This window comes from Rana temporaria, chromosome 5 (genome assembly GCF_905171775.1).
Source record: "Rana temporaria chromosome 5, aRanTem1.1, whole genome shotgun sequence".
Lineage (NCBI taxonomy): Eukaryota > Metazoa > Chordata > Amphibia > Anura > Ranidae > Rana > Rana temporaria.
Window position 1 is genome coordinate 114,240,011 of NC_053493.1, and position 22,640 is coordinate 114,262,650.

Below are 22,640 nucleotides of genomic sequence, written 5' to 3' on the forward strand. Positions count from 1 at the left end.
TTAACATTTTAGAATGAACTGAATTTGCCAATTATAACAAATGATAAGAAAATCAACAAACATTCAAAACATTTTTGTTGAATTTTTTTTTTAAGTGCGCTGGCATGGCCATCTGTGTGCTGTAAGAACTATTATACAGTATACATGTAACATGAAAACCTCCTCTTCATTACTGAATGCTTTTATGTAAAATACACACACACATATATATATATATATATAAACTAAATGAGATCATAAAAGAGAAAACTATAATCCTACAGTAATCTATTGTTTAGATACTTACTCATTGCCAACCTGGTAAATCTCAAAAAAATGACAAGAGGCATAAGGAGGGATCTTTCCATTGGTTACATTTAGAGCTGATTGCAGAGCAGCTATAGTTGCATCATGCTGCAAGAGAAAAACAGACCATAGCAAGTGCCGCCTATCAGTGCTGCCTATCAGTGCTCATCAATGCTGCCTCTCAGTGCCACCGATCAGTTCTCATCAATGCCGCCTACCAGTGCAGCTTATCAGTGCTGCCTATCAGTGCCCACCAGCGCTCATCAATTCCACCTATCAGTACCTATCAGCGCCTACCAGCGCTCATCAACCCCACCTATTAGTGCCCATTAGTGCCTCTTATCAATGTTCATCGATCCCACCTATAAGTGCTCATGAATGCCGCCTGTCTACCGCGGGAAGTGTGAACTTGTTAGCTTCACACTTAACTTTCACACTCCACACAGTAATGCAAGGCTTTCTCCCTGGTGTGGAGAAAGCCTCTTGAGGGGGGAGGGGGCGAGCAGGAGTGTCCGGACACTCTCTTCTTTGCAGATAGAGAAAGGAGCTGTGTGTTAGTGGGCGTCCTGACACTCCTGCTCGCCCCCTCCCCCCTCAAGAGGCTTTCTCCACACCAGGGAGAAAGCCTCGCATTACTGTGTGTAGTTACAGACAGAAGAACAGGAAGTGAGGATTTCTCAGAAGAAATAAGGACATTTGAAAGAAAAATGGACGGATGAGGTAAGTGAAGGAGGACTGCACTAAGGTAAAGGAAGCTATTTAGGGATTTTTTTTTTTGAACCTTAGATTGAGGCTCATTTTGTCTAGGGGAATCGGCTATTTTTTTTTAAATCGAAGCTGTACTTACCGTTTTAGAGAGCGATCTTCTCCGCCGCTTCCAGGTATGGGCTGCGGGACTGGGCGTTCCTATTTTGATTGACAGTCTTCCGAAAGGATTCCGACGGTCGCATCTATCGCGTCACGATTTTCCGAAAGTAGTCGAACGTCGTTGCGCAGGCGCCGTATAGAGCCGCACCGACGTTCGGCTTCTTTCGGCTACTCGTGACGCGATGGATGCGACCATCGGAAGCCTGTCGGAAGCCTATCAATCAAAATAAGAACGCCCAGTCCCGCAGCCCATACCCGGAAGCGGCGGAGAAGATCGCTCTCTAAAACGGTAAGTACAGCTTCGATTTTAAAAAAACTAGCCGATTCCCCTAGACAAAATGAGCCTCAATCTAAGGTTAAAAATTATTTTTAGGGTGAACTCCCGCTTTAAAGGTATATTTCTGTTGTGCTAGATTTTCTTACATAAGAGACCCATTTAAAAATAATGAAGAAATACTGCTAGGAAAGCCAAATACATACCGCAGAGTACATTATCAGCTTTTGTTTGCTAGATGGCATGAGAGCTTGTGTGATATTTTCTAAAATGGCTTTCACAAGGACACCTGAAAACAAGATGAAATGCTTTCAATTAATTGCAAAAAGTCAAAGAACACCAGCTGTGCAATTTTTGGCTTTAACACCTTCACCCTATTCACTGATAAGTGTATATTGTTTACTTCAAGCCTACATGAGTTCTCACATTAGCTGTCAATTGTTTAGCTATAGCTTGTCTTTAAAAATCTACAGTACATTTACCAAATAATTACTGCAGGTGAATTTTCCAGTTGAATGTGTCTTACATGACAGCATGGGCGTAGGGTGTTGCAGGGGTCACAATCGCAACCCCGAGCCCTAGCTCCAGGGGGCCCCTGCAGCCTCCCTGTCATATTATCATATCCTCCGATCTGTCCTAGGGCCACACAGCCACGCTCCAGTACTGGGCTTCAGCTACCACTTTACCTTCTACAGTCCACACCCCTCTATTCTCATTGGCTGGGGAGAAGCTTTGAGCCATTTCCTGAATGGTGAGCCATTTCTTGAATGGAGAGGAGCACGGGGTGAGAACAGCCCAGGATGGGGAAGTGTCTGTGCTGGGTGCTGGCAACAAGGAATGGTAACCAAGCTCAGTGAGTTAAAGGGTCACTAAAGGAAAACATTTTTTTTGCTGAAATGACTGTTTACAGGGTATAGAGACATAATAGTTAACTAATTCCTTTTAAAAATGATTAAAAATAGATAAAAACCAATCAGATAATGTGCCTACAGTTTAGTTTCGTTTTTGCTGTTGTTTCCTGGTTCTCTGGGGGTACAGAGCCAGAGAGCCAATAGAGGGCAGGGAAGGTTTTGCAAAACGAAACTGGATTGGTGCTGAGGGGTTTTAGACACACCTCCTTGATTAGTCACCACAGTGAGAAATCTCCCATTACTGTGGTGATCAGAAAACAGACAACCAGGAAGTGTCCAGAACAGAGAGGAATTACAGCAACATCAAAGCAAAAACGAACAATGAGGACATGAAACCAAGACTTCAGTAAGGTAAAGGAAGCTATTTAGCGGAAAAAAAAAAAAATTCCTTTAGTGACCATTTAAGAGGAGGAGAGTGTTGTCCTGTAGCCACGATGGGACCGACGTCACTGGTGAGGTAAGACACCACTCAGTGTCTCTTAGTCACCAGCTGGGATTCTATGTACTCCCCCTTAACAAATCCCTTAACACCTCCTGAGGGGTCCCTGAGGAGCTCCAGGCTCCAGATTTTGTGTCACATGGCTTTGCCCCCCTAGATCTTTCCCATTACAGCACTCTATACTGCTCCTCTTCCACAGGGCTGAAGCCACATTCTTTTAGAACACAGCCAGTCAACCACGATCTGCGCATCGTGTATCTGCCTACTGCAACTACACTGCCCTTCCAAACAGAGAATTTCACAGGTCAGAACGGCAACATAAAAGCCAGATACACCCTTCGAAGTGTGACAGTGATCCCTGTCCTCTGATGTAAGTGGGAACCCTGGGAACTCTTAAGCCACTTTGAATATGTTGGCGTGGGTGTATCTGCAAGCATGGTGGAAGTGGAGGGTGGTAGTGGGGGGGGGGGGTGCAGGTCATCTTTCGCATTGGGGGCCCACAAGCTTCAAGCTACGCCTCTGACCCTAAGGCTGGGTTCACACTACCGTGCAAAGTAGCTCACAGCAGGGGTCTGATGCGTCCCTGTTCACCGTTTCAGGTCTGATTTCAGTCAGAATTTTTGGCTGAATTCGGACCTGAAACAGACCAGAAGACGCACGGGACTCCTGTGCAATTTGCTCTGCATCTGTCCAGGAGCAGTGCGAATGGCTCCATTGAGAGGTGGTCACAGTCTCCTGACATGTGAATTGGATGTGGAGAAAACTGCATCCAGTACGCAATAGTGGGAACCCAGCCTCAGTAAAACTTGATGAAAGTCACATTCACTGATTTACAAATATGCATCTGGTGTCTAAAGGGTACTTTTACTACTAGATTTATTTTAATAAAAATGTATTTTAATTTTATTTTTAAAACAGTGGGATCCAAAGCGTATCTTAAGAAAACTTTAAAAAAAATCCTAGTTATTGTAAGAGCGGTCATTTTTTTTAAAACCCCTGTTTTTTCAATCTGTCTGTATCTTCTTGTGGAGATTTATTTCACTTCCTGTCCTTGTTACTCAATCTTTCTTAATTTAGAGGACAATCTTCCCTGGTAAAGATTTTCCCATTTGTTTGTTTTTGTTCTGTTTTTGTTTTTTGTTGTGACGGCTTGATAAATAGGAAGGATAATGAAGATTATCTATACCGTCAGTATATCTAGAAAAGGAAACATTTTGGAACTGAAATGCTCTGTAAATTCCTTTTATTGCAGAATCGATTTGTGATATGTTATATATGTGATACGCATGCAATTGAAGTATGTTTGTTTGTATAAAATCGATTAAAAAACAATAAAATATAGAATTTAAAAAAAAAAGATTTCTCAATTGGGTATTTTCATTTCTACTTTCCTTAAAACAATATATGCAGTACCTGATAGTCTAAAATATTTGGACTTTTCCTACCTTCTCTGCTACATAAAAGTGGAATTCCAGCTTAACCTTAAAGCGGTTCTCCACCCTAATTACAACATTGCCTCTATTACATTTTCTCGATCAAAAACGCAAAAAAAACGATGTTTTCATTTTCTAAATCTGTACAGTACCTGTAATATTGATGAGGCTTCCGGTCTGTAACGTTGCGGGAATAATACGGGCATTCCGTCACTTCCTGTTTGAAGCAGTGTACTCTGGGAGCTTCTCTGCATAGCTCCCTGTTTTCACTGCGCAGCCGTGATATCAAATATCGCGGGATTTCTGATGCAAGCTACAGATTAGTATGCTGGGACATCAGCATCCACCCGAACCAGGAAGTGCCTGCTTGTGGGCTTATGCCCACAGTTAAGATGGCAAATAATAAAAACGGGGAATATAACTACATATTTTGCACCGAATGGCAGCGGAGCGGCCGCAAAAAAAAAAAATACGTGAGTTTAAAGAATAACTGGCATTAGCAATTTAAATAGCCCTTTAAAAAAAAAGTTTTTGCGTGGGAGAACCGCTTTAAAGTAGAGCTCCACCCAAAAGGGTAAGTTCCGTTTGAAAGCCTCCATCCTCCAGTTGCCTGCATGACAGGAGTGACACTCCTGTCTTTCAGAGCAGAGCACAGTACTGGGCTGGGCTGCGATAGCTGCTGTGGGGAATATTTTGCTCCCCTCCCTCCAGCCGCGGAACTGGATCTCCTTTGCCTACCTCCTGTGGCAGCTTCAGGATCTGGTCTAGGCTGCTTGTTGTGTGAGCAGGAAGGAAATGTGGCCAGGTTCGGACATCCAACCTGCCTGCTCGCCTGCCTGAACAGCACGCTGACTGCCATTGAGCACTAATGTGTGGGAGAGGGTTAATAATACTGACCCCTGTGCTAGGGGTTATTAATGTATCCACAGACCTCAAGGCTGGGGGTTATCAATGCATCCTCTGATAGCTGTGTTGGGGGCTATTAATGTATCCACTGGCACCAATGCTTGGGGTAATTTTGCATGAATGTAAAAAACCGCCTCTGTGCAGCAACCCCCATAATACTTACCTGAGACCCATCTCGATCCAGTGATGTGCACAAGAACCTTGGCTCTCCAGCTACTCTCCCTCATCATTGGCTGCAACAGTCATTGGCTCCCAGTGCTGTCAATCATAGCCAGTGAACCAATAAGGAGAGAGAGGGGGCGTCATTATACTGTGGCAGGTCGACACGATCCCGAGAGTCGTCAAGGCTGTACGTTGTCTCCTTTAAGCGGGATAGCAGGCACGTCCGCGCCCCGACACACTGCGGGGGTTCTGATGCGTGTGGCCGGTGGTCGCGATGACCGCCGGCCACGCACAATCATGGGCATAAGAGCCAGAACAGGGATGTATGTGTGTATACACACAAATCCCTGTACTGTGAGGAGTATAAACAAAGGAGAGAAGGATATGGGAATCCCACCTATTTATCAAATATGTAGTACTCACCGATATTTTCGGGGGGTGCAATCAAAAATATAATGTACCAAGAGAGAAAAAAAACAAAAAAGAAAAATGACTGCTGCACACCCTTAAGAGTTATTACTACGTTTTATTAAATATCAGAAAATAGAGCATAAAAGGCATTAAAAACACACAGGTAACCAATAATGGTATAGTACCCTAGAAGTGACCTGAGAATACACTCACAAAAGCGAGACGGCAAAAATCAGTGACAAATTGAAAACTGGAGCTTGATCATCCAATAAGGAGATCTAAGTCCATAACTCACCCATTCACCCTCCACACAACACAAAGAGACCCCCCACCCCAAGCACATATAAAACCCCCACTGCTATCAATAATCCTAAAGATTTCCACACCATGCGGTGGTTCCCTGTAACTACAGGTGAAAGTACCACCGTCTAAGTGGGAAAAGTTGCAAAAAAGAAAAAGCTCAAAAATGGGGACATGAGAGGGATCCACTATATAGTGGTATAGTAATACTGCTCAATTGGAGATAAATGGCAAGTGATAAATCAGATGAGAGAGATATAGTCCCAGGGACCACAGACAATTCTACTAGGCTGGAGAAAAAAAGTGGTATATATATATATATGTCTCTGCTCTTCAGATGGGTCGCCGCATCTGGCGTAAACAGTTATTCAATTTCCATCAGATAGTAACTGATAAGGAGGCATTCAACAAAAATATATATTTGAGACACTGTAGTAGTGATCATTAAGTATCAGAGTTCACCTATGCTGCACTTGAGAGGACTATGCAACAATGTAGCCACAGTTGATTGACGGGTTCCCATTACTTATGGGTAGTGTCCATTCTAATATATCAAGTAGATATGTCCATCAGATATTGAAATCTTGTTGAACTGCTAATGGCAATTAGGCTTACACGAATATTGGATGTGTTGATATATACACTGTTGGTGAGCAGATAATTGATCAGCATTCCACAGAAAATAAACGGTTGAAGTTGTACTCACTGTTGGGCTGTTATGTGTAGCTCAGAGTTGTAGCTACCACATCAAATCTGTACTCACGTGCTGCCAGAGAGATTTGCAGCCGGGCCATCCATCCATGTGTAGCACACAGAGCCTGAAGCACTCCTCATCAGTGCAGTAACACTGATGAGGAGACACATGTAAACTCTTGGGGTACAGGGACCCCCCGATGCACATTTTGAACCTCAGTGCTTTTTTTTTTTTTTTCTTTTGGAGCTCGGTAACATAGTTACCTTGAGCCACTAAGCAGCTTAAGGAAAACTATCACATGGAGACATGAACAGTGCAATCTGAACATTACTTGCACGCTCAAATTGGAGAGACTGACCCCATGGAGACCTAATACATTCTTTATTCTCAACTTTGGAGATTGGTATTTGCCTAAACATCATTGAAGACACTGTATAATTGCAGTTTTATACTGGACATTACTATATCATTCACCTATCATTACTGCACTGATGAGGAGTGCTTCAGGCTCTGTGTGCTACACATGGATGGATGGCCCGGCTGCAAATCTCTCTGGCAGCACGTGAGTACAGATTTGATGTGGTAGCTACAACTCTGAGCTACACATAACAGCCCAACAGTGAGTACAACTTCAACCGTTTATTTTCTGTGGAATGCTGATCAATTATCTGCTCACCAACAGTGTATATATCAACACATCCAATATTCGTGTAAGCCTAATTGCCATTAGCAGTTCAACAAGATTTCAATATCTGATGGACATATCTACTTGATATATTAGAATGGACACTACCCATAAGTAATGGGAACCCGTCAATCAACTGTGGCTACATTGTTGCATAGTCCTCTCAAGTGCAGCATAGGTGAACTCTGATACTTAATGATCACTACTACAGTGTCTCAAATATATATTTTTGTTGAATGCCTCCTTATCAGTTACTATCTGATGGAAATTGAATAACTGTTTACGCCAGATGCGGCGACCCATCTGAAGAGCAGAGACATATATATATATATACCACTTTTTTTCTCCAGCCTAGTAGAATTGTCTGTGGTCCCTGGGACTATATCTCTCTCATCTGATTTATCACTTGCCATTTATCTCCAATTGAGCAGTATTACTATACCACTATATAGTGGATCCCTCTCATGTCCCCATTTTTGAGCTTTTTCTTTTTTGCAACTTTTCCCACTTAGACGGTGGTACTTTCACCTGTAGTTACAGGGAACCATCGCATGGTGTGGAAATCTTTAGGATTATTGATAGCAGTGGGGGTTTTATATGTGCTTGGGGTGGGGGGTCTCTTTGTGTTGTGTGGAGGGTGAATGGGTGAGTTATGGACTTAGATCTCCTTATTGGATGATCAAGCTCCAGTTTTCAATTTGTCACTGATTTTTGCCGTCTCGCTTTTGTGAGTGTATTCTCAGGTCACTTCTAGGGTACTATACCATTATTGGTTACCTGTGTGTTTTTAATGCCTTTTATGCTCTATTTTCTGATATTTAATAAAACGTAGTAATAACTCTTAAGGGTGTGCAGCAGTCATTTTTCTTTTTTGTTTTTTTTCTCTCTTGGTACTGTGAGGAGAGGAGAGGCAGATTGTGTGTTCCTACTAGCTAGGAACAGCGATCTGTAGTCTCCTCTAGTCAGTCCCATCACCCTACAGTTAAAACACACACTAGGAAACACAGTTAACCAGGGTCTCATCAAGAGCCTCGGGCCCAGTACCAACGATTGGGACACTGAACTCCTTGGGTCACCTGATCACTGTAATAGCCTCTGATTGTTTTTCTTTCTCTTTTCGAAGAGAGAGAAAAAAATAGTGTGTGCAACAATTTTTTTTTTATAAATACTAAAAAAAATAAAAATACCTAGATCAAGGTTTGACATAGGTCAGTACCAGGGTTAGTGTTTGGGTCAAGGTCAGGTCAGTATATTTTTTGAACAGGATTTTTATTTTAATCAGTACCAATGTCAGTGTGTTTTTGGTAGGCTAAAAAAGCAAAATGCGCACTATTGTTTCTGGGCTGTACTATGGGTACAAACAACAACTAACATGCTGTCACGGAAGCATGAATCAGACGTACAACAATAGATAAATGAAATAGGAAGGCTTTATTGAAAACCAAACAGCAAGGTAAAAGTCCAAACGGATGATCAAACAGTACAGAGTCTTCCACCGGAGCCAGGGATCAGGAGCCAGAAGGATAGTCCGAACGAAGCCAGGGATCAGGAGCCAGAAGGGTAGTCCGAACGAAGTCAGGGATCAGGAGCCAGAAGGGTAGTCCGTGGAAGCCGGGTCGGTAACCAAAAGCAGCAGCACAATCTCAGGAGCATGTGAATACAAGAGGACCAAGCAGGGAACTGAAGCAACAGACCTCCTATATATATGCAAGGCATCCAGCTCCTCCCAGTGGGAAGGAGGAGCCGCAGGGTGTGGTAAGTTATAAGAAGCCCAGAAACCAACATGGCCGCCAGCACATGTCAGATGAAAGAAGCCAGCAAGAGGTAAGACCATGACACATACAGTGGGGATCGAAAGTTTGGGCACCCCAGGTAAAAATTTGTATTAATGTGCATAACGAAGCCAAGGAAAGATGGAAAAATCTCCAAAAGGCATCAAATTACAGATTAGACATTCTTATAATATGTCAAAAAAAGTTAGATTTTATTTCCATCAGTTACACTTTTAAAATGACAGAAAACAAAAAAATGGCGTCTGCAAAAGTTTGGGCACCCTGCAGAATTTATAGCATGCACTGCCCCCTTTGCAAAGCTGAGACCTGCCAGTTTCATGGATTGTTCTCAATCATCGTCTGGGAAGACCAGGTGATGTCAATCTCAAAGGTTTTAAATGCCCAGACTCATCTGACCTTGCCCCAACAATAAGCACCTTGTCTAGAAAACTGAAACTGAAAATAGTTGATGCTCACAAAGCTGGAGAAGGCTATAAGAAGATAGCAAAGCGTTTTCAGATGTCAATATCCTCTGTTCGGAATGTAATTAAGAAATGGCAGTCATCAGGAACAGTGGAAGTTAAAGCAAGATCTGGAAGACCAAGAAAAATATCAGACAGAACAGCTCGCAGGATTGTGAGAAAAGCAATTCAAAACCCACGTTTGACTGCACAATCCCTCCAGAAAGATCTGGCAGACACTGGAGTTGTGGTACACTATTCCACTATAAAGAGATACTTGTACAAATATGGTCTTCATGGAAGAGTCATCAGAAGAAAACCTCTTCTACGTCCTCACCACAAAAATCAGCATTTGAACTTTGCAAATGAACATATAGACAAGCCTGATGCATTTTGGAAACAAGTTCTGTGGACCGATGAGGTTAAAATATAACTTTTTGGCCGGAATGAGCAAAGGTACGTTTGGAGAAGAAAGGGCACAGTATTTAATGAAAAGAACCTCTGTCCAACTGTTAAGCATGGGGGTGGATCAATCATGCTTTGAGGTTGTATTGCAGCCAGTGGCACAGGGAACATTTCACGAGTAGAAGGAAAAATGGATTCAATAAAATTTCAGCAAATTTTGGATGGTAACTTGATGCCATCTGTGAAAAAGCTGAAGTTAAAGAGAGGATGGCTTCTACAAATGGATAATGATCCTAAACACGCCTCAAAATCCATGGGGGATTACATCAAGAGGTGTAAACTGAAGGTTTTGCCATGGCCTTCACAATCTCCTGACCTCAACATAATTGAAAATCTATGGATAGACCTTAAAAGAGCAGTGCGTGACAGACAGCCCAGAAATCTCAAAGAACTGGAGGACTTTTGTAAGGAAGAATGGGCAAAGATACCTCAAACAAGAATTGAAAGACTCTTGGCTGGCTACAAAATATGTTTACAAGCTGTGATACTTGCCAAAGGGGGCAGTACAAGATATTAACTCTGCAGAGTGCCCAAACTTTTGCAGACGCCATTTTTTGTTTTCTGTAATTTTTAAAGTGTAAATGATGGAAATTATTGCTAACTTTATTTGACATATTCTAAGAATGTCTAATCTGTAATTTGATGCCTTTTGGAGATTTTTCCATCTTTCCTTGGCTTCGTTATGCACATTAATACACATTTTTACCTGGGATGCCCAATTTTTCGATCCCCACTGTACACCTATGTGGTATCGCTGCGATCATCAGGCACAGGGAAATTTATTATAGGTTGTTCTTAGGTGGAAAGTTATGATAAGAGCAAGAAGTATACAGCTAAATAAAATAAAAACTTTATTTTTTTACTATTTTGGGCCAGTTTTCCTTTAAAAAATTAAATAAAAAAATATCAGGAGACATCCATTACCATTTACCACCAAATGAAAGCCAATTTGTCCTGGTATGATCCACCTGGATGCACAAAGTAGTTGTGGTAATATGTACCGTTTTACTAACATGTCAAAGTTGCAAAATTGTGCTTAGGCATTAAGATTTGTTTTACCCTGAGGTGTGAAGGGGTTAAAAACAAACAACATTTTTAGGTACTTTCAAATGAAATTCGTCTAATCATCGAAGGTACTTTCATATGAAGGAATTGGAGGATTTTTTTTATAGGAATATTTGTACAAATGCTTGTTTGAAAATCTATTAGTGTATAGCCAATATTTTAGAAACTGCTGAAGCCATTGGCAGCTGGGAAATTGAAAGATAGAATGACAAACTCCATATTTCTCAAAACACATTTCCATTATTAAAAAATGCCAGCTTTCACTATTACCCTAGTCAGTACCTATTTATAAAATTAGTAGGTTCACTTACCTCCCATCAGCTTAGACTTTTCATGTTGTTTGTACATGCCCAAGTAAGCAGCCAAGGATATTTCTGACAGGTGAAGAAGATTTTCCAGTACCGTATCTGTTGCCCAATTAGGCAAAGTGAAATTGTGAACTTTCTGAAATAAATGTTTAAGACGTTATAAAGCAGAACTTTACCCATAACACTTTGATAACAATTAATGTTCTTTAACAAAAGAACATATATTCCACATTATTAATTGTGCTGTCAAAACTACTGTGTGCTGTAAATTGCCTCCAGTACCCAGTTTTAGAGGTAGGTTCAACCATCTCAGCCAATTGGACTCTCCTGCACTGCACATATTGACAGGAAAAAGAAGCAGAAGGATGACCTCATCAGTCTACTGCTGCTCCTTCACTGTCCATTCAGCAAACTTGAGATATGTTCTTGATCAAATACATTTGGTAAATGGAATTCCACACCAGGTCAAACAACTTCTGGATGTGCGTTTCAGCCACTTGCCTAGTTTTAGAATAAAATTAATATACCCAATGTGACATGGGCTCAGTGATAGATGCATTTTTGTGTAGTAAGTCCACATCAGACAAGTGTTTATAGTTAAGGGCCTGGTAGCCCACGTTTATTAAATGAAAAAACAAAACAAAAGTCCACTTAGGAATCCCATGCTGGAATCCTGCCCGCTCGGACATGTTCGGTCGTCTGTACAGACCTACCGTACATGTCCGAGCGCCCGCCATCCCTCGCATGCGTCGAATGACTTTGACGCATGCGCGGAAGCATTTAACTGGCAGGCCCGCCCGATGACGCGGCGACACCGCGGACACGCCCCGCGTATTTCTGTACGATGGTTAGTACAGCCATCGTACAGAAAGCCCCGGGCAGACATGTACGGTGAAAACGGTCCGGCGGACCGGTTTCATCGTACATGTTTGCTGGTGTGTACACGGCCTTAGGGATCTCCAAACTACAGAGTCCCATCCGGAACTAGCAAAACCTGGAGAACACTGCCAGAACAGTTTTTTCTATTTCGAATCTACCCTCTGTAGTCTTGCAATCTTCAGATATGCAAACTCTGTGTCCCTTTTACATCCAATTCCATAGGAATAGAGCCTCGCTCTGCCACACCAAAGAAACTAACATAACTGAATTTTTGGTATTGTTTACCGTGTATCTAAACCCAAAAGCAAAAACTGAATATATTTTACTTTACAATTATTAAAGTGGAACTGAAGCCAAGGAAGTTTATATTGTGAACAGGCAGGCTCCACATTGCAGAAGAGACATGCAATATTTCTTCTGCAATAAAATACAGACTTATCTGTCTGTTTGTAATCTCCTGCAGAATGTACACTAGCAGTGCACCAGGATGATTATGATCCCCAGGGCTTAATGCATGGGCATACTGAGAGCCCCTCTCCCCAGGAATAACACTCACCAGACCAATTTGCCACCCATTCTCATGAGTTGGCAATAGTGCCTAAAACAGATGTCATATCTCCTTTAACCACTTCAGCCCCGGAAGAATTTACCCCCTTCCTTACCAGAGCACTTTTTGCGATTCGGCACATGTATTACCTAATGTGTGATTCTAACTGTAGGGGGAGGGGACACAGAAGGGGAGGAGACTGATGTGTGTTCCTCTGTACTGGGAACACACATCGGTCTCCTCACCTGACAAGACCGTGGATCTGTGCGTTTACAAACACAGATTAATAGCGGCATCGCGGCCGCTGAGGAAGCGCACCGGGTCACGCGCTATGCTGCGGGGGACGCGCCCCTCTGGACGGCCGGGAAGCCCAGACGCCATATGACGTCCACCCAGGATGGGAGATCCCATCTGTGGACGTCATATGACAATGGGCGGTAGGGAAGTGGTTAAAGAAACTCCAAATTGTTACTCCGCCTTACTTATAACTTTAGATCTCAGCAAGTATATGTAGAAAGCCTCCAATAGTGTATTACTTCAAACACCAGATTATTTATTCAGTTAAAGCAAGCATTGTGTGTTCTGTCCACCAGATTTATATTCTGATTACCTGTATCTGTGTTGTTGAAATTACATTTAGGATTTGTAATTTACATAAGACAATCTCATGTGGAGTGCAGGCTCCATCTAGTGTTCTTTTTTGGTATTGCTTCAGTTCTGTTTATCTGATTTACTGTATGTAGGAATAGAGCCTCGCTCTGCCACACCAAAGAAACTAACATAACTGAATTTTTGGTATTGTTTACCGTGTATCTAAACCCAAAAGCAAAAACTGAATATATTTTACTTTACAATTATTAAAGTGGAACTGAAGCCAAGGAAGTTTATATTGTGAACAGGCAGGCTCCACATTGCAGAAGAGACATGCAATATTTCTTCTGCAATAAAATACAGACTTATCTGTCTGTTTGTAATCTCCTGCAGAATGTACACTAGCAGTGCACCAGGATGATTATGATCCCCAGGGCTTAATGCATGGGCACCCTTAGGTTGTTCCCAGGTGCCCCATAAATCCTCACTTACTGTTCTTCTGTCTGTAACTACACACCGTAATTCAAAGCTTTCTCACTGGTGTTGAGAAAGCCTCTTGAGGGGGGAGGGGGCGAGCAGGAGTGTCAGGACACTCTCTACTTTGCATATAGAGAAAGGAGCTGGGTGTCAGTGGGCGTCTTGACTATCCTGCTTGCCCCCTCCCCACTCAAGAGGCTTTCTCCACACCAGGGAGAAAGCCTTGCATTACTGTGTGTAGTTACAGACAGAAGAACAGGAAGTGAGGATTTCTCAGAAGAAATAAGGACATTTAAAAGCAAAATCGAAGGATGAGGTAAGTGATGGAGGACTGCACCAAGGTAAAGGAAGCTATTTAGGGAAACAATTTTTTTTTACCTTTACAACCCCTTTAATGCATTCTCTGCATTATTTTCCCTGAAAATAAGACCTACTGTGATATTCGGGGAGGGCTGCAATATAAGCCCTACCCTGAAAATAAGCCCTTGTTTAAACTGCTAGAATCCTCACTTTTGCAGTGTTGTATAGCGTGGAAGGTGTGTGTTTCTGTGATCTGGTTTAATCAGGTGCCTTCTTATAGCACCGCTCAGCACTCAGCTGATCTCCCGCTGCTCTCCCCTTCTCTTCTGGCTGTCAGCCGGGGAACTCAGCCCCCCTCCCCCTGCAGTGCTTGGATCAGGTCATGGAAGCGTTGCTCAGCTTATCTCCCGCTGCTACCCCCTTCTCTTCTCCTGGATGTCAGAGCAATGTACTTTTATTTACCTCACAAAATAGTATATCGTGGATTATAGCCCAAGTGTTGCGTCCTTCCGGTCCATTTAATTGTTCATATGTGTAGCCAGTTTCGTTTTGTAAAATGTTCAGAAACTCCTGTATTAAAAATAACAACAGTAGACATACATTTGAGAATTGTATTGGTTATGCAGCTGCTCATCTAATCCACTTTGTTTTTATAGTTTTGAACACTCTCAGGTTATTATTGCTGTCAGGAGAATGGGGGAATTTAACCTCACTTCCTGTCTCTGTGACGACTTTGTGACCAATCTACTGTAGGAAGATTTAAAAGCTAATAATGGTTCTGGCCCTCCCAACATTACCAAAAAGGACCTTTTTATTGCTGTTTGTGTCCCTGCTGAGTGTCCTGCGACAGTGACAACAAAAGATAAGGAGAGATCTCCCCAATGGGGCAAAGAGCAATTAACTGACAAAGGGTCTAAAGCCGCGTACACACGACCATTTTTAATGTCCTAGAAAAAAATAATTAATTTTTAATGTGATTCTTATCAAGCCTGCCTTGCATACACGCGATTGTGAAAAAAAAATGCTCGAGCAAAGCGCAGTGACATACAACACGTACGATGGCACTATAAAGGGGAAGTTCCATTCAGATGGCGCCACCCTTGGGGCTGCTTTTGCTGATTTCGTGTTAGTAAAAGTTTGGTGAGAGACGATTTGCGCTTTTCAGTCTTCGTGCTTTTCAGTCTGTTACAGCGTGACGAATGTGCTCCATTACAAACGCTAGTTTTACCAGAATGAGTGCTCCCATCTCATAACTTGCTTCTGAGCATGCGCATTTTTTTCCCATCGTTAAAGCCCACACACGACCGTTTTTCATGTGAAAAACGACAATGTGAAAAATGATGCGAAAAATAAAATTTTCATGTTGAGAAAAATGCTCTGGAGCCTACACACAATCGTTTTTTATTGACCATTTTAAAAAATTGCATTTTTCACGTCATGAAAAATAGTCGTGTGTACGCGGCATAACCCTTCCCTACTGGATTCAAAGCAATACATAAACATTTGTCTTGAAATGCCCTTGGAAATCCAATTATTATACAAAATAGCAATATTACAGGTATAGAGATACACGTATGCTTGCTATTACGATTTTCCAAATGATAAAAATAAGCGATTGATACTTTTTAGACGGCGAGAGCCAGCGTCAGGAGCATTTTTTTTGTGACAGTGGTGGTAGCGGGCATTGTGATGATGGATCTACAACGGGGGACATTTAAAAAAATAAAATAAATGTGTTCCACTGCGCACAGGCCTTAATTACTATACAGTAAAACCTTGGATTGTGAGCATAATTCATTGTGGAAACATGCTTGTAATCCAAAGCACTCTTATATCAAAGCAAATTTCCCCATAAGAAATAATGGAAACTCATATGATTAATTCCACAACTATTTATTCATAAGTCTGTGAATCCGGGCCATAATGAATAAGTCCAAAAGAAGTCTTGAATCCTCCACCAAAGTGATACTGAGAGCCCCTCTCCCCAGGAATAACACTCACCAGACCAATTTGCCACCCATTCTCATGAGTTGGCAATAGTGCCTAAAACAGATGTCATATCTCCTTTAACCACTTCAGCCCCGGAAGAATTTACCCCCTTCCTTACCAGAGCACTTTTTGCGATTCGGCACATGTATTACCTAATGTGTGATTCTAACTGTAGGGGGAGGGGACACAGAAGGGGAGGAGACTGATGTGTGTTCCTCTGTACTGGGAACACACATCGGTCTCCTCACCTGACAAGACCGTGGATCTGTGCGTTTACAAACACAGATCAATAGCGGCATCGCGGCCGCTGAGGAAGCGCACCGGGTCACGCGCTATGCTGCGGGGGACGCGCCCCTCTGGACGGCCGGGAAGCCCAGACGCCATATGACGTCCACCCAGGATGGGAGATCCCATCTGTGGACGTCATATGACAATGGGCGGTAGGGAAGTGGTTAAAGAAACTCCAAATTGTTACTCCGCCTTACTTATAACTTTAGATCTCAGCAAGTATATGTAGAAAGCCTCCAATAGTGTATTACTTCAAACACCAGATTATTTATTCAGTTAAAGCAAGCATTGTGTGTTCTGTCCACCAGATTTATATTCTGATTACCTGTATCTGTGTTGTTGAAATTACATTTAGGATTTGTAATTTACATAAGACAATCTCATGTGGAGTGCAGGCTCCATCTAGTGTTCTTTTTTGGTATTGCTTCAGTTCTGTTTATCTGATTTACTGTATGTACAGGAAGTTGTTAGTAAGCAGAGAATTCTGGGTAGAATCTTCACAGGAAGTAAACAGCCACCATGCTCTGAGAAGACACTGCAGGGAGAAGGACATGTCTTGCTCAATCTATCGCTATCACCAATTAGAGAACTTAAAAAGTACGTTTTTACTATCACATCCGATTGTTGCGCAGTCACGCCCCATTGGTTACGTTGCTTACAAGATTTGACACTGGCGTGTGACACTCATATGGACTTTTATTGTTTACTGTTTAAATAACCACTAATTTAAAAATGTTTCTTCGCTATTTTTGAAATTTTGTTTGCGCTGCTCTGGAATATTGTTGGTTTATTATGGATGACCTTTTCATTCTTATTTATATGACGGACCTGTCAGAAGCTGCCCACTGTGTTTTTTTTACACTACATTTTTTTTTGGTGAATGAGTAGGGATACTACGTACCCCTACTCATTCACACGGGGGGATCTGGGGGCCCCCTTGTTAAAGGGGGCTTCCAAATTCCGATAAGCCCCCCACCTACAGACCCCCACAACCACCAGCCAGGGTTGTGAGGAAGAAGACCCCCTACCCCAAAGCACCCCCCCCCCCCATGTTCAGGGCATGTGGTCTGGTATGGTTTAGGAGAGGGGGCGCTTGCTTTTTCCCCCCCTTTCCCAACCTGCTGGGCTGCCTGCTCAGATAAGGATCTGGTATGAATTTTGGGGGGGGGGGGCCCACGCCATTTTATAAAACAAATTGATGTCGGAGTTCCCCTAAAAGTCCATACCAGGCCTGGTATTGATGGGGGGGGACACCGTTTTTGTTCTTAATTTTTCCACTGCATTTTTTATTTATTTTTTACATTTAACTGTCAGCAGGGAACCCCGCTGAGAATTGATGACTCATCAGTTGTTAAGGCCATGGTGGCTATCCGCTCCTTAACCACTTGAGATCTGCGCTATAGACAAAAGACGTCCACAGCGCAGCTCTCAAGTGCCGAGTGCATTACACAATTCTCTTAGCCTGTTGTTGCCGTCCGCATGCAAATATGCGGCCTCTCGGGGGGTGGGCCTTGGCACAGAGTGGCCACATATTTGCGTGAATTGGTGGAATACAGCTGTACCAAGAGAACAGCTAACGCCTTCTTGCGATTGGGAGATTTCTGATCATGTGACCGCTGTGACAGCTAATCACGGTGGTCACGTGATCATAAACCCCACGCTGCCTTCCAGCATCCTAAACCCCTTTAAGGGCCGGGAGGCGCTGGCTCCAAGGGATTAAACTTGTAGGTAAACATAACATTGGTTAGTGCTGTCTAGCGATTAAAATTTCTAATCGCGATTAATCGCATTAGTGTCATAGTTAACTCACGATTAATCACAATAATAAGTCTTTGAAGAACACATTCATTACTGCATTATTTTTTAACTGTTTGGACTTACGTTTTCATTCCAAATACTATATTTCTTTATATATATATATATATATATATATATATATACACATTTTTTTTTTGTCAGCACGTACCTCTTAATCCCGATTTTCACCTGACGGTGATCCCGCGGGAGTGGGCGTTCCCAAGCACTGCCTGTGATTGACAGGCTTCCGAACGGCGCATACTGCGCTTCACAGGTTGCCGACAGAACCCGAACGTCGGTGCGCATGCGCCGTATAGAGCCGCACCGACGTTCGGGTTTTTCCGGCAACCTGTGACGCGCAGTATGCGCCGTTCGGAAGCCTGTCAATCACAGGCAGTGCTTGGGAACGCCCACTCCCGCGGGATCGCCGTCAGGTGAAAATCGGGATTAAGAGGTACGTGCTGACAAAAAAAAAAAATGTTTTAAAGGGTGAACCTCATTAATCGCGCGATAAAAAAATTGACGGCGTTAAAATGGGTTTGTGTTAACGCCGTTAATAACGCGTTTAACTGACAGCACTGTTGGAAACATTAGACTATTTTTTTAAAGGCGTTATTTTAATTTTTGCCTGTGTTCATCAGGTTTATGGGAAGTAAAAACATGTAAAATAGAACACGGGAGTGGCTACTATCATGGCTATTTGAAGGAAACGCAAACTTGGATGAAAACTACTACTAGTTTAGTAAAGCAGTCACATAATGTTTAATTTCTTACCAATGAAAAATAACCTTACCACATAGGGCTTTGTAAGTTCATTAAACCTTTCCGATGTACATGTTTCATTTACAAGTTGGGCAAATCTTGGGCAGCTGTCTGTAGATATGAAAAGCATCTGAAATCAAGATAATAAAATCAGATTCTCTGCAACATTCAAGAAAAATATTATTTTTAAGTATGAGTTCAGGAAATCTCAAGAAAATATGTTCCTACCAGCTACTTAGATTTGAAATCAATGTCTGGTAGGTCCAACATATTACACAGATAAGATGTTGTCAAAAAAATACTTTGGAACTGTTGCATACTATTTTCTGCCGAACAGTGTAAGCAGGTACTCCCACAATATGCATGTTGCTAAATGTTGTGTAGCAATGTGAACTACAATTGCAGAGTACAGTGATTCCTGATCATCTCCATGTATCGTATTGTCCCTCTAGTGCTCAGCACCACTAACTGACATCATATTTGTGCACCAAATCAAAGGGATTGTGGGATTGATAGTTCCTCAGAATGGCAATCGCCTCACATCTATATACACCTGGACAACATATCCCAGGGATCTTTACTACCATCCACAAGATTGCTGGGAAGAGCTACAAAAGAGGCCAAAGACCTGCCCCATGCTCTCTTCCTTCCGGGGCCTTGTGTGTGATGGACCTCTACGTACAAGGAGAGAGGGGTCGTGGCCTACCACATGAAGTACAACATCCCAACCCGGCTGAGAAGGGCCTAGCACTGCTTGCTGTTCGTCAGACATCTATCCAGCACCATCTCGGCAGTCTGACAACCCGCTCTCCCTACTTTGCATCAGACGATTGTGATCTGCTACAAGGACGTCTTTCCGGGAGTCGCTGTCCAGAAGGCATTGTATCGGCCTGCTCGTTGGTGAGAGGGCAATTGCCCACCTTTGCAAACCTTCCTTTGTTTCTCTACTGGGACAGTGTGTACAGACTGCTTTGCCCTGGGGAAACACTTTATTGCACTTCTATTTGAACACTGTACATAAACACCTATAGCATCAACCATTCCAAGGAATACCATTACCTTGTTACTGTACCTTGAGAGCCTAAATGTGCTGGATTGGGGTTAGAGTTAATAGAACCTCCAATTCCACCCCCCCCCCACTCTATCATACTTAAGCCTCCAATTCCACCCCCTCCCCAATCTGTTATACCAATGCCTCCAATTCCATCCCATCTCCAAATCTATCATACAGTATGATAGATTGGTGGGGGGGGGGGGGGGGGCAACTGGAGACATTGGTATAACAGATTAGTGAGGGGGGTGGAATTGGAGGCTTAGGTATGATAGAGTGGGGGGGGGGTGGAATTGGAGGTTTAGGTATGATGGGGAGGGGACAGATCTGGAGGCATATGTATCATGGATTGGGGGGGGGGGGGATTGAAAGCAAAGATGTGCTGGATTGGGGGGGGGGTTAGAGGCATAGGTGTGCTGGAGAGGGGTGTTTGGAAGACGAGGTGTGGTGGGGGGTCGTTAAAAGCACAGGTGTGTTGGGGGGCAGGGTTGCAAACTTTCAGTAAATTTACAAACAGTTTGTAAAACTGCACTTTTTGCATCTGTCCTTGAATGTCCATTACGGACATGTAGGCTGCATGTCCGTCACTGACATTCATGAACAGATGCAACAATTATGGATTTTACAAACTGTTTGTAAATTTACTGAAAGTTGGCAACCCTGCTGGGGGGTGGGAGGGTCGTTAAAGGCACAGGTGTGCTGGGAAGGTGGGCGTAAGGAGGCAGAGATATGCTGGGAAGAGGAATTAGAGGTAGCTAGGGGAGGGGGGACACATTGGAGGACTGGGGGAGGCATTGGAGGTAGAGGTGTACCGGGGGAGGTGTTGGAGGTAGAGGTGTACTGGGGGAGGAAAAACAAAACCAGAGAAATTCCTTTCTTAACTTACTAACCAGCCTGCTAACCAACCACATTTTCCTGTCTGATGAGGCTGAGCTGATGGGCACTGGTGAGGCTGCATTGATGGACACTAATCAGGCTGCACTGATAGGCACTGGTGAGGAGGCACTGATAGGCTGCTTTCCTGGGCACTGATAAAGTTGTTAATATTTATTTTTGTAACTTAATTTTGCATAAAACATTTAGCAGTGTAATTTCATGAGATATTTCTGAGGGCGTGTTTAGGGGCAGAATCGGGATGGGGCAGAGTAGGGGTTGGGTGGGGCAGCTGGTGGCGAGTAACTCCTAAGACCTGGCTAGTAGCGCAAGACTTGAAATTTTGAGCCCTGGTATATCCTAACAAGAAATTTGAACTGTATTAGATGATCACGCGCAGACACCAGTCTGGCAAACGTGGTGCTCCAGATATCACCCCAATCATCATTGTCAAGCTTCGGGAAATCTACCTTCCAGGCAGCACGACAGGATGCAACAAGTTTCGTAGTATCAGTGAATAATTCCTTGTATATAGTAGACAAGGCTTTGGGTAGGTCCTTGTCCCTGAGCAGTGATTCCAGGTCACCAGCCCGCACATTCAGGGTGAAGGACCCAAACTGGGCCAAAAAAGCATGCCTGAACTGTAAAAAACAGAACAGGTGCGAGTTAGGGAGCTGGTACTTACTTCTGAGCACATCAATTGTCAACAACACCCCATTTCCAACCACCGCCCCCACAGTTTTAATCCCATATCTGGTCCAGACTATTCGATCTGGATATGCAAAAAAGTGAGATAAGCTTGGATTGCGCCAGAAAGGATTATAGGGTGACACTACCCCACCCTGAATTGCAGACTTTCTAGACAAGCCCCATGCTCTGATGACTGAGCGCATGGACCCCGTTATGGGATAGGGATCCCCTCTTCCCCTGTATAACAGGCCAGACAGAGCCTCATATGAACCAACTACTGCAGCTTCCAAAATTACCACAGCATCATCATCTGGTTGAGTCAGCCATCTATGTGCAAAAACCAACTGCCCCGCTGAGAAATATCTAACAAAATTGGGTACCGCCAACCCCCCTTTTTTCCAGGGCTGCTGTAACACTTGCAATCTAATGCGTGGCAACCCCCCACCCCAGTGGAAGTCTGAAATCACTCTATCAATGGACTGGAAGATAGTCTGAGGCAGGCCCGGACTGGCCATAGGGCATACCGGGCATATGCCCGGTGGGCCGCGGCGGCCCGCGGGCCGCCATTGGCCAGCGAGTGGCCCGCGGGCCGCCAGTGGCCCGCGAGTGGCCCGCGACGGCCCTCGGGTGGCATGGCATGTCTCCCCCCGAGCAGTGCTGTGTCTTAAAGCCGAACCCCGTGAAAAAAACTTGGGCGGTGATTGTCCAGGCTGGCCGCACTCACTACAATTGCCGGAGGCGGAGCCTAATACTCCGCCCACCTTCCTCCGCACCATCCTTCCTGCCCGGGCTCTGTGGACTGGATGAGAGAGTGAGGGGAACTTACATGCAGACCTGCACGTCCAGCAAGCACTATTGCATCCTCCTCCCAAATGTAAGTGCTAGTTCCACTGCTACTTGCCAAGCCTGTGTGGCACGATGTAGCCAAGGAGGAGTTTAATGTACCCTAGCTGTTGGC

The 22,640-nt window shown here is 43.5% G+C and overlaps 1 protein-coding gene across 1 annotated transcript in view; it reads right to left on the reverse strand.

Annotated features, from left to right (window-relative positions):
* LOC120940273 (prostatic acid phosphatase-like) overlaps positions 1–22,640 on the reverse strand; it is a 62,152-nt gene that overhangs the window by 7,810 nt on the left and 31,702 nt on the right. Inside the window, exons 5-9 of the mRNA XM_040353032.1 lie at positions 19,100–19,198; positions 14,695–14,802; positions 11,442–11,574; positions 1,633–1,715; positions 287–393 (exon numbers count right to left, since the gene is read on the reverse strand). Of these exons, the coding sequence (XP_040208966.1) occupies positions 287–393; positions 1,633–1,715; positions 11,442–11,574; positions 14,695–14,802; positions 19,100–19,198 (530 nt within the window). The remainder of the gene's footprint in view (positions 1–286; positions 394–1,632; positions 1,716–11,441; positions 11,575–14,694; positions 14,803–19,099; positions 19,199–22,640) is intronic.